Consider the following 16,976-nt stretch of genomic DNA (forward strand, 5'->3'; position numbering starts at 1 on the left):
GGAGGGGATGGGAAGATGTGGCCAGTAGTAGTAGTCAACCCACTGGCTCCCACAGCTATCTGGACCACACTTCTTCCCACCCTTCCTCCTGCAAAAAGTCTATCCCCTACTCCCAATTCCTCCGTCTACGCCGCATCTGCGCCCGGGATGAGGTGTTTCACACTAGGGCATCAGAGATGTCCTCATTCTTTAGGAAACGGGGCTTCCCCTCTTCCATTATAGATGAGGCTCTCACTAGGGCATCCTCTATATCCCGCAGCTCCGCTCTTGCTCCCCCTTCATAACAAGGACAGAATTCCCCTTGTCCTCACCTTCCACCCCATCAGCCAGCGTATCCAACAAATTATCCTCCAACATTTCCGTCACCTCCAACGGGATCCCACTACTGGCCACATCTTCCCATTTCCTCCCCTTTCGGCTTTCCGCAGAGACCGTTCCCTTGGTAACTCCCTGGTCCACTCGTCCCTTCCTACCCAAACCACCCCCTCCCCAGGTACCTTCCCCTGCAACCGCAGGAGATGCAACACCTGTCCCTTTACCTCCCCCCTCGACTCCATCCAAGGACCCAAACAGTCTTTCCAGGTGAGACAGAGATTCACCTGCACCTCCTCCAACCTCATCTATTGTATCCGCTGTTCCAGATGTCAACTTCTCTACATCGGCGAGACCAAACGCAGGCTCGGCGATCATTTCGCTCAACACCTTCGCTCAGTCTGCCTTAACCAACCTGATCTCCCGGTGGCTCAGCACTTCAACTCCCCTGCCCACTCCCAGTCTGACCTTTTTGTCATGGGCCTCCTCCAGTGTCATAGTGAGGCTCACCGTAAATTGGAGGAACAGCACCTCATATTTCGCCTGGGCAGCTTGCAGCCCAGCGGTATGTACATTGACTTCTCCAACTTTAGGTAGTTCCTCTGTCCCTCTCTTCCCCTCCCCCTTCCCAGTTCTCCCTCTATCTTCCTGTCTCCACCTATATCCTTTGTCCCGCCCCCTGACGTCAGTCTGAAGAAGGGTCTCGACCCAAAACGTCACCCATTCCTTCTCTCCAAGATGCTGCCTGACCTGCTGAGTTACTCCAGCATTCTGTGATACCTTCGATTTGTACCAGCATCTGCAGTTATTTTCCTAAACAATTTGGGGGCCTGTAGTGTACTCCCAACAAGGTGCTCATCCTTTTTTATTTCTCAGCTCCATCCACACAGCCTCACTGGACGAACCATCAGTAATGTCATCTCAGACTACAGCCGTGACATTGTCCTTATTCAATAAAGCAACACCCTCTCCTTTTTTCCCCCATCCCAACCTCTCCTGTGGGCATCTGTACCCTGGACCATTAAGCTGCAAGTCCTGGCCCTCTCGTAGCCAGGTTTATGTTACGGCTACAATGGCCCAGTACCTATCAATGGCCTGAGTTCATCTACCTCACCCTTCAGGCCTCTTGCACGGAAATGAATGCAATTTAATCCAACAGTCCTTCTTTGCTACCTGTCATGCTGCTGCCTACTCTGTCCACTGAATGTTCTTCCATCACCTTCCATACCAACGTCCGGCCTCTCACCTGCCTCAGTCCTGCATTGGATCCTGTAAAACTGCCTCGTACAATTGGGCATTAGGACAGAATGAGATTAAGAAAACATAAAGATGTTACATTTCTTTCAGTCATGGGGCCCAGGGCAAAGGGTTGAGTTATGATTGGGCATTGTGGTGATGTGGACTAAGCAATGAATGGTGAGCTGTGTGATCTCTGGCAGATACCTGGACAAAGACTACCGGCTTCCTCACCAGCAGCCCCAGGAGGAACCCCTGTCCTGCCTGTAAACGACGGGTGACACATGATAAACGTGGATTTGAGGGCAAGCCACATCCTGGTGAGTGTGTGTTCCAGGCATTGACAAAGTTGGTTAAATGTCAGTCGAACCAGCCTTTGCCTTTCATCACCATTGTCAGCGTTTAATTGTCACTTGCAACGAAACGGAACTGTGAAATTCTTACTTGCTGCAACTGAACAGCCCATTAACGCAACAACACAACAAATAAATATACCATACAATAATACAATACTCAGTACTACCGAAACAAAGCCCGCAGTAGATTGTTGCTGAGGTAGGGTTGCTGTTAGTTCAAGAGCCTCAGGGGTGATCTTCAATGGTTCAAATCGAAGGTATTTATTCACAAAATGCTGGAGTAACTCAGCAGGTCAGGCAGCATCTCAGGAGAGAAGGAATGGGTGACGTTTCGGGTCGAGACCCTTCTTCAGACTGATGTCAGGGGGCGGGACAAAGGAAGGATATAGGTGGAGACAGGAAGATGGAGGGAGATCTGGGAAGGAGGAGGGGAAGAGAGGGACAGAGGAACCATCTAAAGTTGGAGAAGTCGATGTTCATACCACTGGGCTGCAAGCTGCCCAGGCGAAATATGAGGTGCTGTTCCTCCAAGTTCTTCAATGGTTCAATGGTGCTTTTATTGTCACACGTGTAAATTCTTTCCTTTCAAAAGGCCCATGTTAAAATTCTGAATTGCAGCAAGGCCGATTTTGAAGGTATTACACAGGACCTTGCTCAAGTTGATTGGAATAGGTTGTTTGCAGGCAAAGGATTGTCTGGAAAGTGAGAGGCTGTTTAAAGTGTGATGACAAGAGTTCGGGTCAGGGTGTGAAGGGCACGGCAGGTGGAAGTAAGGAAGCCTGGATGACCAGAGAAATTGAAGCTCTGGTTTGGAAAAAGGAGACAAGGGACGGATAGAGGCAGCTGCCATCAAATATATCCCTTGAGGAGTTTCGGGAACTCTGGGGCACACTTAAGAAGGAAATCAGGGGGTCAAAGAGATAGCTCTGGCACATAAGATTGAGATTGGAGGTTCCGCATGGCAGGCTGCTCTGGAAGGTTAGATCGCAAGGGATCCAGGGACCGATAGCTGAATGGATATAAAATTGGATTCACGGAAGGAAGTGGAGAGTGATGGTGGAAGATAGACACAAAATGCTGGAATAACTCAACGGGACAGGCAGCATCTCTGGAGAGAAGGAATGGGTGATGTTTCTGGTAGAGACCCTTCTTCAGACTGGTTGGGGATAAGGGAAACGAGAGATATCGACGGTGATGTGGAGAGATAAAGAACAATAAATGAAAGATATGCAAAAAAGTAACGATGATAAAGGAAACAGGCCATTGTTAGCTGTTTGTAGGGTCCTCACCAAGACCAAGAAAGTGGATCATGTCACTCCAGTTCTGAGGTCTTTACACTGACTTCCAGTCTGTCAAATAATTGATTTCAAAATACTACTGTTGGTTTATAAAGCACTGAATGGTCTCGGGCCAAATACATTTCTCTTGCTACATTATGAACCATCCAGACCTCTCGGGTCATCTGTCACAGGTCTGCTTTCTGTCCCAGGTCTGCTTTCTGTCCCCAGAGTCAGAATTAAACATGGAGAAGCAGCGTTTAGTTTTTATGCACCACATATATGGAACCAACTCTCAGAAAACTGCTGGTCCACTGCACCTCTCAGTTCTTTTAAATCAAGGCTGAAGACTTTCCTGTTTGACGTTGCCTTTTATTAAATCAAATAATTATTCATTTCTTACACTGCACTGTAACTTTTATTCTTGTATTTTATACCTGCCTTATTCTATTTTAGCTTGTTGTTATTTTCTATTCTCTTTAATGACTGTTTTTAATTGCTTTTAATGCTTTATGTAAAGGACTTTGAATTGCCTTGTTGCTGAAATGTGCTATGTAAATAAACTTGCCTTGCCTAGGGTGAAAATGAGAAGCTAGTGTGACTTAGGTGGGGGAGGGATAGAGAGAGAGGGAATGCCGGGGCTACCTGAAGTGAGAGAAATCAATATCCATACCACTGCCCAAGCGAAATATGAGATGCGGTTCCTCCAATTTGCGTTTAGCCTCAGTCTGACAATGGAGGAGACCGAGGGCAGAAAGGTCAGTGTAGGAATGGGAAGGAGAATTAAAGTGTCCGGCAACCGGGAATCAGGTTGGTTCACGCAGGCTGAGCGAAGGTGTTCCGCGGTCGCCCAGTCTGCGTTTGGTCTCGCCGATGTATAAGAGTCCACATCTTGAACAACGGATACAGTAGATGAGGTTGGAGGAGGTGCAAGTGAACCTCTGGCTAACCTGAAAGATAGCTGAATGGATAGCAAATTGGTTCCATGGAAGGAAGCAGAGGGTGGAAGGGTGGGAGGTTGCTTCTCAGGCTGGATGCCTGTGACTAGTGGTGTGCCTCAGGGTTCGGTGCTGGGCCCGTTACTGTTTGTCATCTGCATCAATGATTTGGATGAGAACATACAGGACAAGATTAGCAAGTTAGTGGTTTTGCAAATAGTGAAGATGGTTGTGAACGATTGCAGCAGGATCTGGATCGATTGGCCAGGTGGGCGGAGAAATGGTTGATGGAATTTAATACAGAGAAGTGTGGGGTGTTGGATTTTGGGATGTTGAACAAGGGCAGGACCTACACAGTAAATGGTAGAAGTACAGGTGCATGGTTACTTGAAGGTCGAGTCACAGGTAGATAAGGTGGTCAAAAAGGCTTTTGGCACTTTGGCCTCATCAGTCAGAATATTGAGTATAGACGTTGGGAGGTCATGTTGCAGTTGTATAAGACGTTGGTGAGGCCACATTTAGAATATTGTGTTCAGTTCTGGGCACCATGTTAAAGGAAAGATATTGTCAAGCTTGAAAGGGTTCAGAAAAGATATACAAGGATGTTGCCAGGACTAGAGGGTGCGAGCCTTAGGGAGAGGTCTCTATTCCATGGAGCACAGGATGATGAGGAGAGATCCTGTAGAGGTGTATAAAATCATGAGAAGCATAAATCGGGTATCTGCACAGAGTATTTTGCCCAGAGTAGGGGAATCGAGGACCAGTGGACATAGGTTCAAGGTGAAGGGGAAAAGATTTAATAGGAATCCGAGGGGTAACTTTTTCACGCAAAGGGCGGTGGGTGTATGGAACAAGCTGCCAGAGGAGGCAGTTGAGGCTGGGACTATCTCATCGTTTAAGAAACAGTTCGACAGGTACATGGATAGGACAGGTTTGGCGGGATATGGACCAAGCGCAGGCAAGTGGGACTAGTGTAGCTGGGACATTGTTGGCTGGTGTGGGCAAGTTGTTCCACACTATGATTCTATGACTGTCCCTGGACAGAGTTGAGGGAGGAGGTATAGCCACAAGTGTTGTATCTTTTGCGGTTGTAGGGGAAGGTACCTGGGGAGGGGGTAGTTTGGGTGGGAAGGGATGAGTTAACCAGGGAGTTGCAGAGGGAACGGTCTCTGCGGAAGGCGGAAAGGGGTGGAGATGGTAAAACGTGGCTTGTGGTGGGATCCCATTGGAGGTGGCGAAAATTTCAGAGGATTATGTGTTACATGCGATGGCTGATGGGGTGGAAGGCAAGGACTAGGGGGACTCTGTCTCTGTTGTGACTGGAGGGAGAGGAGCAAGGGTGGAGATGTGGGGTACTGACGAGTCATGAGTGATGGAGGAAGGTTGCTTTTCAGACCGGAGGCCTGTGACTAGTGGTGTGCCTCAGGGATCAGAGCTGGGCCCATTGCTGTTTGTGGTTGATATAGAAACATAGAAAATAGGTGCAGGAGGAGACCATTTGGCCCTTCGAGCCAGCACTACCATTCATTGTGATCATGGCTGATCATCTACAATCAGTAACCCATGCCTGCCTTCTCCCCATATCTCTTGATTCCGCTAGCCCCCAGAGCTCTATGTAACTTTTTAAAAAATCATCCAGTGTATTGGCTTCCATTGCCTTTTGTGGCTGAGAATTCCACAAATTCACAACTCTCTGGGTGAAAAGGTTTCTTCTCACCTCAGTTTTAAATGGCCTCCCCTTTATTCTTAGACTGTGGCCCCTAGTTCTGGACTCCCTCAACATTGGGAACATTTTTCCTGCATCTAGCTTGTTTAGTCCTTTTATGATTTTATCCATCTCATCCCCTCTGATCCTTCTAAACTCCAGTGAATACAAGCCCATTCTTTCCAATCTTTCCTCATATGACAGTCCCACCATCCCAGGGTTTAATCTCGTGAATCTACGCTGCACTGCCTCAATAGCAAGAACATCCTTCCTCAAATTAGGAGACCAAAACTGCACACAATACTCCAGATGTGGTATCACCAAGGCCCTATACAACTGCAGGAGGACTTCTTTGCTCCTGTACTCAAATCCTCTCGTTATGAAGGCCAACATGCCATTAGCTTTCTTCACTGCCTGCTGTACCTGCACGCTTACTTTCAGTGACTGGTGTACAAGGACACCCAGGACTCGTTGCACTTCCCCTTTCCCTAATCTGACACCGGTGAGATAATAATCTGCCTCCTTATTTTTGCCGCCAAAGTGGATAATCTCACATTTATCTACATTATACTGCATCTGCCATGCATCTGCCCACTCACTCAACCTGTCCAAGTCACCGTGCAACCTCCTAACATCCTCTTCGCAGTTCACATTGCCACCCAGCTTTGTGTCATCCACAAACTTGCTAGTGTTACTTCTAATTCCATCATCCAAATTACTAGTATATATTGTAAATAGTTGCAGCCCCAACACCGAGCCTTGCGGCACTCCACTCTCAACTGCCTGCCATTCTGAAAAGAACCCGTTTATTCCTACTCATTGCTTCCTGTCTGCCAACCAATTCTCTGTCCATGTCAATACCCTACCCCCAATACAATGTGCTCTAATTTTGCTCACCAACCTCCCGTGTGGTACCTTATCAAAGGCTTTCTGAAAGTCTAGATACACTACATCCACTTGCTCTCCTTCATCCATTTTACTTGTCACATCCTCAAAAAATTCCAGAAGATTAGTCAAGCAGGATTTCCCTTTCATAAATCCATGCTGACTTGGACCAATCCTTTTACCGCTCTCCAAATGCACCGTTATTACCTCTTTAATAATTGACTCCAGCATCTTCCAATCCGCAGGAACTGATCCTGAATCTATTGAACATTGGAAAATGATCACCAATGCATCCACGATTTCTTGAGCCACCTCCTTGAGTACCCTGGGATGCAGACCATCAGGCCCTGGGGATTTATCAGCCTTCAGTCCGATCAGTCTACCCAATACTATTTCTCGTCTAATGCAAATTTCTTTCAGTTCCTCTGTCTCACTAGATCCTCTGTCCACTAGTACATCTGGGAGATTGTTTGTGTCTTCCTTCGTAAAGACAGATCCAAAGTACCTGTTCAACCCGTTTCTGCCTTCAAGGGACCCACATTTGTCTTTACTAATCTTTTTCTCTTAACTTACCTAAAGAAGCCTTTACTGTCCTTCTTTATATTCTTGGCCAGCTTCGCTTCGTACCTTATCTTTTCAGCTCATATTGCCCTTTCTGCTATCTTCTGTTGTCCTTTGCAAGTTGTCCACTCCTCTGGCTTCCCGCTACTCTTTGCTATCTTATACATCTTTTCTTTAAATTTTATTCCATCTCTAACTTCCCTTGTCAGCCACGGTTGCCTCTTACTCCCCTTAGAATCTTTCTTCCTCTTTGGAATGAACTGATCCTGCATCTTCTGGATTATGCCCAGAAATTCCTGCCATTGCTGTTCCACCGTCATTCCTGCTAGGATCCTTTTCCATTCAACCTTGGCCAGCTCCTCCCTCATGCCTTCATAGTCCCCTTTGTTCAACTGCAACACTGACATTCCTGGTTTAACCTTCTCCCTCTCAAACTGCAGATTAAAACTAATCATATTATGGTCACTACCTCCAAGTGGTTCTTTTACCTTGAGTTCCCATATTAAATCAGGTTCATTGAACAACGTTAAATCCAGAATTGCCTTCTCTCTGGTAGGCTCTAGTACAAGCTGCTCTAAGAATCATCTCGGAGGCACTCTACAAACTCCCTTTCTTTGGGTCCAGAACCAACCTGATTTTCCCAGTCTACCAGCACATTGAAATCCCTCATAACTATAGTGGCATTACCTTTGTTACATGCAATTTTAACTCCTGCTGCAACTTACACCCTACATCCGGGCTACTATTTGGGAGTCTGTAGATAACTCCAATTAGTGTCTTCTTACCTTTACAATTCCTCAACTTTATCCACAGTGACTCTACCTCGTCAGTCCCAATGTCACCCCTCACAAGGGACTGAATTCCATCCCTCACCAGCAGAGCTACCCCACCTCCTCTGCCCACCTGCCTGTCCTTTCTATAGGATGTATAACCTTGAATATTCAGTTCCCAGTCCTGCTCCTTCTGCAGCCACGTCTCTGTAATCCCCACAATGTCATATCTACCAATCTCTAACTGAGCCTCTTCACTTTACTTCTTATACTTCGCGCATTCATATATAGTACTTTTAATCCTTTGCTCATCTCACCTTTCACATCGATTCCTATTGCACTTGGCCATTCTCTCTTATAGCTTCGTGAGCTTTCTGTCCCGTTAATTCTGGGGTGTTTCTTAATTATTCCTATACTCTCTTTCCCTTTAACTCCATCCTTGTCTTTCCCATTTGAGCCCCCCCCCCACTATTTAGTTTAAAACCACCCATGTAACAGTGGCAAACCTGCCTGCCAGAATGCTGGTCCCCCGCCTGTTGAGGTGCAACCCGTCCCTTTTGTACAATTCCCCCTTACCCCAAAACAGATCCCAGTGGTCTAAGAATCTAAATCCCTGCCGCTTGCACCAGCTCCTCAGCCACACATATCAATGATCTGGATGAGAATGTTGACCGTTGTCCTTGACTGGCTTAACCTTGCACTGAACGTCATTCCCTTATTGTGAATCATGTATTGTGTAATCATGCATTGTCTTTCCGCTGACTGGTTAGCATGCAACAAAAGCTTTTCACTGTACACATAACAATATACTAAATTAAACTGGACTAAACTAAAGGCAGGATTAGTTAGTCTGCAGATGTCACTAAAGTGGGTGGTATTACAGATGGCAAAGATGGTTTTCAAAGACCTTAAGCAGGATCTTGATCAGCTGGGTCAGTGGGCTGAAACATAGAAACATAGAAAATAGGTGTAGGAGGAGGCCATTCAGTCTGAGCCAGCACCGATCATATGATCATGGCTGATCATCCAAAATCAGTACCCCGTTCCTGCCTCTCCCCATATTCCTTGATTCCGTTACCCCAAAGAGCTGAATCTAACTCTCTCTTGAAAACATCCAGTGAATTGGTCTCCACTGCCTTCCGTGACAGAGAATTCCACAGATTCACAACTCTCTGGGTGGAAAAGCTTTTCCTCATCTCAGTCCTAAATGGCCTGTCCCTTATTCTTAATTCCTCAGTCTGAAGAAGGGTCTCGACCCGAAACGTCACCCATTCCTTCTCTCCCGAGATGCTGCCTGACCTGCTGAGTTACTCCAGCATTTTGTGAATAAACCTTATTCTTAAACTGTGTCCCCTGGTTCTGGACTCCCCCAACATTGGGAACATTTTTCCTGCATCTAGCCTGTCCAATCCTGTGAGAATGTTATATGTTTCTATAAGATCCCCTATCATCCGATATTCCATTGATTAGAAGCCATAACCCATATTTCATCATATGTCAGTCCCGCCATCCCAGGAATTAACCTGAACCTACGCTGCACTCCCTCAATAGCACGAATGTTCTTCCTCAAATTAGGAGACCAGAATTGCACACAATACTCCAGGTGCAGTCTCACCAGGGCCCTGTCCACTGCAGTAGGACCTCCTTGCTCCTAAACTCAAATCCTCTCGCTATGAATGGTTAATAGAATTTGATGGAGATAAGTGCAATATGTTGCATTTTGGGAAGTCAAACCAGGGAGGACCTGCACAGTGAATGGCAGGGCCAAGGGGATATTGTAGAGGAGAGGGATCTAGGAATGCAGATACAAAGTTCCTTGAAAGTGGCGTCACATGTAGATATAGTAGGGTGGTCAAGTAGATCTTCATCAGCCAAGGAAATGAGTGTAGAAGTTGAGATGTTATGTTAAAACTGTACAAGATGTTGCTGAGGTCACATTTGGAGGATTGTGTTCAGTATTGGTCACCTTGCTACAGGAAAGATGTTGTTAAGCTGGAAATTGTGCAGTGAAGATTTACAAAGATGTTGCCAGGACTAAACGGCCTGAACTATAGGGAGAGTTTGGGCAGCCTAGGACTTTATTCTTTGGACCACAGGGAGATGAGGGGTGATCTTATAGAGGTGTATAAGATCATGAGGGGAATAGATAGATCACATGGACAGAGTGTTTTACCCAGAGCACGGGAATCAAGAACAAGAGAACGTAGGCTGAAGGTGAAAGGGGAAAGATTTAATAATTCTATTAAAGGGGCAACTATTTCACAGAGGATGGTGAGTATATGGAATGCGCTGCCAGAAGAGGTCTGTCAGAGCCGTCTGAAGAATGATCTCTACCCAAAACGTCACCCATTCCTTCTCTCCAGAGATGCTGCCTGACCTGCTGAGTTACTCATTTTGTGATGCCAGAGTAGGTAGTTGAGGAAGATACTATCACAACATTGAAAAGACATGTACATGTACATGAATAGGAACGTTTTAGAGGGACAGAGGCCAAATGCGGGCAGGTGAGACTAGTGTAATTGGGGCAGTTTGGTCCACATGAGCAAGTTGAGCCAAAGGGCCTGTTTCCATGCTGTATAACTCTATATGACCACAAAACACTCTTGATCTCCCAATGTGAACGCCTCACACTTGCTCTGATTAAACTACATTTGCACTTTCTGCGCTCATTTCTGCAGCTGATCCAAATCCTGCTGTATATGTTGACAGCCTTCTTCACAGTCCATGACTCCAGCCATCTTGTGTCATCAGCAACCAACCACCAACCAAGCCGACTACGATTGTGCCCAAGTCATATGTATAAACGTTTAGGAAGGAACTGCAGATGCTGGTTTAAACCGAAGATAGACACAAAAAGCTGGAGTAACTCAGTGGGACAGACAGCATCTCTGGAGAAAAGGAATAGTTAACATTTCAGGTCGAGACCCTTCATCAGACAGAGAGTCAGGGGAAAGGGAAATGAGAGATTTAGACTGTGATATAGAGAGATGTAGAACAAATGATTGAAAAATATGCAGTGATGATCAAGGAAAGGTGGAGCCCATAATGGGTATCATCTACCCCACAACCCCACGACCAAAACATGACCTATTCCTTTTCTCCAGAGATGCTGCCTGGCCTGCTGGGTTACTCCAACTGTTTGTGTCTGTCATGTATATACACCGATCAGCCAAAACATTATGACCACTGACAGGCAAAGTGAATAACATTGATTATCTTGTTACAATGGCACCTGTTAAGGGGTGGGATATATTTGGCAGCAAGTGAACAGTCAGTTCGTGAAGTTGATGTGTTGAATGCAGGAGAAATGGGCAGGAGTGAAGTCCTGAGCGACTTTGACAAGGGCCAAATTGTTATGGCCTGATGACTGGGTCAGAGCATCTCTGAAACGGCAAGGCTTGTGGGGTGCTCCCGGTCAGCAGTGGTGAGTATCTACCGACAGTGGTCCGAGGAGGGACAAACCACAAACCGGCGACAGGGTGTTGGGCGCCCAAGTCTCATCGATGGGCGATGGCAACAAAGGCTATCCTGTCTAGTCCGAACCAACTGTGGGAAGATGACAAGCCGGTGGAGGGAGTGTGATGCTCTGGGCAATGTTCTGCTGGGAAACCCTGGGTCCAGCCATTCATGTGGATGTCAATTTGACATTGTTGCAGATCAGGTACACCCCTTCATGGCAATGGTATTCCCTGATGGCAGTGGCCTCTTTCAGCAGGATAATGCGCCCTGCCACACTGCACCCATTGTTGGGGAATGGTTTGAGGAACATGATGAAGTGTTATAGACAATAGGTGCTGGAGGAGGCCATTCGGCCCTTCGAGCCAGCACCGCCATTCAATGTGATCATGGCTGATCATTCTCAATCAGTACCCCGTCCTGCCTTCTCCCCATACCCCCTGACTCCGCTATCCTTAAGAGCTCTATCCAGCTCTTTCTTGAATGCTGTTGATGGTGTTGCCCTGGCCTCCAAATTCTCCAGATCTCAATCCAGAGAGGAGTGGTCACGGGCGGAATGTGTCATAATACACAGTGCATCGCACTCTGCTGCGTGTGGGGCGGTACATGGAGGACCAACAGCATATTAGGCAGGTGGGCATAATGTTTTGGCTCATCAGGCCATAATGTTTTGGCTGGTCAGTGTATATATACACAAAACAGCAGAGGTGCCAGCATAGATCCATGCAGAACTCCACTGGTCTTAGAAGGCTTTGGAAGTTTGCATGTCCCCAACAACTCTCACTAACTTCTACAGATGTGCCGCAGTAAGCATTTTACTGTGATAGATCACAGCATGGGTTGGGAACAGCTCCATCCAAGACCGCAAGAGATTGCAGCGAAGTGTGGACGCAGCCCAGACCATCACACAAACCATCAATGTATACCTCACGCTGCCTCAGCAAGGCCAGCAGCATCATCAAGGACGAGTCACACACTGGCCAGGGTAGGTGACGATAAACTAAACTGGTCACAGGTCTCCAGTGAATATCTACCTTCCCCCACAACGCTCTGCCTCTGTCAGTGTGATGTATTCGGTGGCTCTGTGCTGCAGTCGGCTTGTTTCCTCAGTTGCCTCTACGTGTTTCTTGACAGTTGCTGAAGAGAAGCGGCCAGCCGAGCGGCGTCAAAGTGTTGAAGGCCGAGGCGTGGGCATGAAGGAGCGTCCTGTTGCCATGGGTTACGCCCCCACGCTGGGCTACATCCCCCCCGTCTCACCTGTGCAGTGAGTATGATGCAGAGTGACCTGACCTGTCTGGTCCGGAGAGCCCACGGGAGGGTAGCTGGGGTCCCGGCACCTGGACCCGTCTCCCGGGAACATCCCAGCCCACGGGAGGCAAGGCCTGGGGTCCCGGCACCTGGACCCGTCTCCCGGGAACATCCCAGCCCACGGGCGGGAAGCTGGGGACAAAGTCAAACAAACATAGATACAGGGACATAGATACAGGGTAAGGGGAGGGAGGTTTCGCGGGGATGTGAGAAAGAACTTTTTCACCCAGAGGGTGGTTGGAGTCTGGAACTCACTGCCTGGGGTGGTGGTGGAGGGGCACTTGATGGGCACTTGAAATGCTACAACATTCAGGGCTACGGTCCAAATGCGGGAAAATGGGATTAAAATTAGACTGTGTTTGGTAACGGGCGGCACGGACACGATGGGCCGAAGGGCCTCTTTCTGTGCTGTAGGACTCTATGACTCTATGAAACGCTGCACCCAGAAATCACACCCTGGTTGGCAATGTGCAACAAAGCCAATTCCTCTTTATATTGTCTGTCATGTGTACCTGTTGGAGTTAAAGCCAACTGGTTTATTGTCACCCAGCACCCTCTCCCACAGCCCATTCACTGCTCCCCACCCAGTGGGGGAGGGAAGGGACAGTCCATATACCCCACTCCCACCCTCCCCACCAACACTGCCCCACACCCACACCCCCCCCCACCCAAACTCCCCCCCACCCACACCTGCCCCTCACACCCTCCCCCACCCACACTCCCCCCCACCCACACTCCCCCCCACCCACACCTGCCCCTCACACCCTCCCCCACCAACACTCCCCCCCACCCACACCTGCCCCTCACACCCTCCCCAACCCACACTCCCCCCACCCTCACCCACACTCCCCCCCACCCACACCTGCCCCTCACACCTTCCCCACCCACACCCTCCCCCTCCCACCCCCACCACCCACACTCCCCCACCCACACCCTCCCCCTCACACCACCTCCCTCCCACTCCCCCCACCACCCACACTCTCCCCCTCAACCCCACCTAAATGCATCCCCACCCCAACCCACTGCCCTTCACACCCTCCCCCACCCACACCTGCCCCTCCCCCTCCCAGCAAGCCCGTGACAAACACAGTGCTCCCTTGGGCAGTAACCAAGGCTCTGTGGATGGTGCCCCACCACCCACTGCCCTCTCCTCTCCTTCCCTCCCCTCCCCTGTCCTCTGCTCATCTCCCCTCCCCTCCATCCCTCCACTCCCCCCTCCCCTGGCCTCCTGTCCTCTCCCCCCCCCTCCCTCCCACCCCTGGTCTCCTCTCCCACCCCTCCCTCCCACCCCTGCCCTCCTCTCCCTCCCCTCCCTCCCACCCCTGCCCTCCTCTCTCTCCCTCCCATCCTCACTCCACCCAAACAGGACGGAGCCTATGCCCATCAGTACCCGTCTCCTGTGCTGGTATTAGTTTGCCAACTTGTTACCCCTTCTGTGCCGAGCCCCTTCCCAGTGACGGTGACCCTCACTCCCCAGTGACCCTGACCCCCAGTGACCCTGACCCCCTCAATGACCCTGACCCCCCCAGTGACCTGACCCCCCAGTGACCCTGACCCCCCAGTGACCCTGACCCCCCAGTGACCCTGACCCCCCAGTGACCCTGACCCCCCAGTGACCCTGACCCCCAGCGACCCTGACCCCCCAGTGACCCTGACCCCCAGTGACCCTGACCCCCAGTGATCCTGACCCCCAGTGACCCTGACCCCCAGTGACCCTGACCCCCCCAGTGACCCTGAACCCCCCAGTGACCCTGACCCCCCAGTGACCCTGACCCCCTCAGTGACCCTGACCCCCCAGTGACCCTCACCCCCCCAGTGACCCTCACCCCCCCAGTGACCCTCACCCCCAGTGACCCTCACCCCCCAGTGACCCTGACCTCCAGTGACCTTGATCCCCAGTGACCCTCACTCCCCCAGTGACCCTGACCCCCCAGTGACCCTGACCCCCCCCAGTGACCCTGACCCCCCCAGTGACCCTGACCCCCCCAGTGACCCTGACCCCCCCAGTGACCCTCACCCCCCATTGACCCTGACCCCCCCAGTGACCCTGACCCCCCCCCCACCTCCCATCCCAGTGACGGTGACCTGTGTGCCGGCCTACTGTCTGTGTAACAACTTCACTCTTGTGTCTATAATCCATCGCTTGTTGTCTCAGTTACTGCTCCCCAGGCTGGGCGTACTTGTCACCCACACAGTCACACGTTTACTACCCACTTGGACACCGTGCGGCGGAGTGGAGCTCACCATGGAGAAGGAGAAGGTTAGGGAGCCGCGGTGGGAAACCATCCCGGGGCAGCGGTGTCCCCTGGGGTAACGGTGAAACCACGGTACGGGACCCCACACTCTCAGTGCTTCCAGACTCTCATCAACTCCCAATACTTGCTGCAGTCCTCATGGGTGTGAAAGTCTACAAGGTGCTTTCTTCCCCTGTGAGGTGGTTTCTTAAAGCAGCTTGTAGTGGAGCCTACCACGGAATAGGCAATTCTGGTTTAGTCTTGTGTAAAGAACCGGATTGATTATGGAGCTTAAGATAAAGGAACCACCAGGAGGCAGTGACCATAATATGATAAGATTCAGCCTGCAATTGGAAAGGGAGAAGATGAAATATGATGTGTCGGTATTACAGCTGAGCTAAGAGACAAGAGAGGCATGAGGGAGGAGATGGCCAAAGTTGACAGGGAAAAGACCCAGGAATTTCTGGGAATAATTTGCACGAAGCAGGATCTTTTCATTCCAAAGAGGATTCTAGGGGGAGAATGGGGCAGCCGTGGCTGACAAGAGAAGTCAGAGAGCATAAAACTAAAAGAGGAGGCAGATAACATGGCAAAGATTAGAGGGAAGCCAGAGACAAGAGTGGATGTTGGACCGCTGAAAAATGATGCAGGAGAAGTGATAATGAGGAAAAAAGAAATGGCAGGGGAGTTGAATATCTTACTTGCATCAGTCTTCAGAGTGGAAGACACCAGCAAATTCAAGAGAGTCAGGGGGTGGACGTTAGTGGAGTGGCTATTACAGGGTGCTTGGGAGGCTGGAAGGGCTGAAGTTGGATAAGTCACCCTTGGGCTCCGAAAGAGGTGGCTTTAGAGATTGTGGAGGCATTAGTAGTGATCTTTCAAGAATCACTACAGTCAGGAAAAGTACAAGAAGGGAGAAAAGTAGAAGAGTGGAAACTATAGTCTGACTTCAGTGGTTGGTAAGATTTTAGAGTTCATTATTAAGGATGAGGTTTCTGAGTACCTAGAAGTTCACGATAACATAGGTCGAAGTCAGCATAGTTTTGAGAATCTTGCTTGACAAATCTGCTGGAATTTTTTGAAGGACAGACAAAGAGTCGGTGGATGTTTTTTACTTCGATTTTCAGAAAGCCTTTCATAAGGTGAGGCTGCTGAAGAAGATGTGAGCCCATGGTATTAGAGTATTAGAGGTAAGGTATCGGGGTCAAATGGGGTAGTCAAGGATAAAGGGAAAGAGAGTAAAGGGATAGTTAATGACCCCAGAATTAATGGGAAAGAAAACTCACAAAGGGATAGAAGAGTATGGCCAAGTGTAATAGGAATCGATGTGAAAGGTGAGATGAGTAAGGAATTAAAAGTATTGTATATGAATGCGCAAAGTATAAGAAGTAAAGTAGATGAGCTTGAGGCTCGGTTAGAGATTGGTAGATATGACATTGTGGGGATTACAGAGACGTGGCTGCAGGAGGATCGGGCCTGGGAACTTAATATTCAGGGTTATACATCCTATAGAAAGGACAGGCAGGTGGGCAGAGGCGGTGGGGCAGCTCTGTTGGTGAGGGAAGAAATTCAGTCCCTTGCGAGGGGTGACATTGGGACTAACGAGGTAGAATCACTGTGGATAGAGTTGAGGAATTGTAAAGGCAAGAAGACACTAATTGGAGTTGTCTGCAGATAGTAGCCTGGATGTAGGGTGTAAGTTGCAACAAGAGTTAAAACTGGCATGTAACAAAGGTAATGCCACTGTGGTGATGGGGGATTTCAATATGCAGGTAGACTGGGAAAATCAGGTTGGTTCTGAGCCCCAAGAAAGAGAGTTTGTAGAGTGCCTCCGAGATGGATTCTTAGAGCAGCTTGTAATGGAGCAGCTTGTACTGAAGGCATGGGAGTGGAGCTGGCCAAGGTCGACTGGAAAGGGATCCTAGCAGGAATGACAGT

General features: G+C 49.1%; 1 protein-coding gene across 1 annotated transcript in view; it reads left to right on the plus strand.

Moving 5' to 3' along the window:
- LOC144608254 (microtubule organization protein AKNA-like) overlaps positions 1 to 16,976 on the plus strand; it is a 75,841-nt gene that overhangs the window by 53,142 nt on the left and 5,723 nt on the right. Inside the window, exons 14-16 of the mRNA XM_078425848.1 lie at positions 1,752 to 1,868; positions 12,631 to 12,760; positions 14,960 to 15,131. Of these exons, the coding sequence (XP_078281974.1) occupies positions 1,752 to 1,868; positions 12,631 to 12,760; positions 14,960 to 15,131 (419 nt within the window). The remainder of the gene's footprint in view (positions 1 to 1,751; positions 1,869 to 12,630; positions 12,761 to 14,959; positions 15,132 to 16,976) is intronic.

Source organism: Rhinoraja longicauda, chromosome 31, assembly GCF_053455715.1.
Source record: "Rhinoraja longicauda isolate Sanriku21f chromosome 31, sRhiLon1.1, whole genome shotgun sequence".
Lineage (NCBI taxonomy): Eukaryota > Metazoa > Chordata > Chondrichthyes > Rajiformes > Arhynchobatidae > Rhinoraja > Rhinoraja longicauda.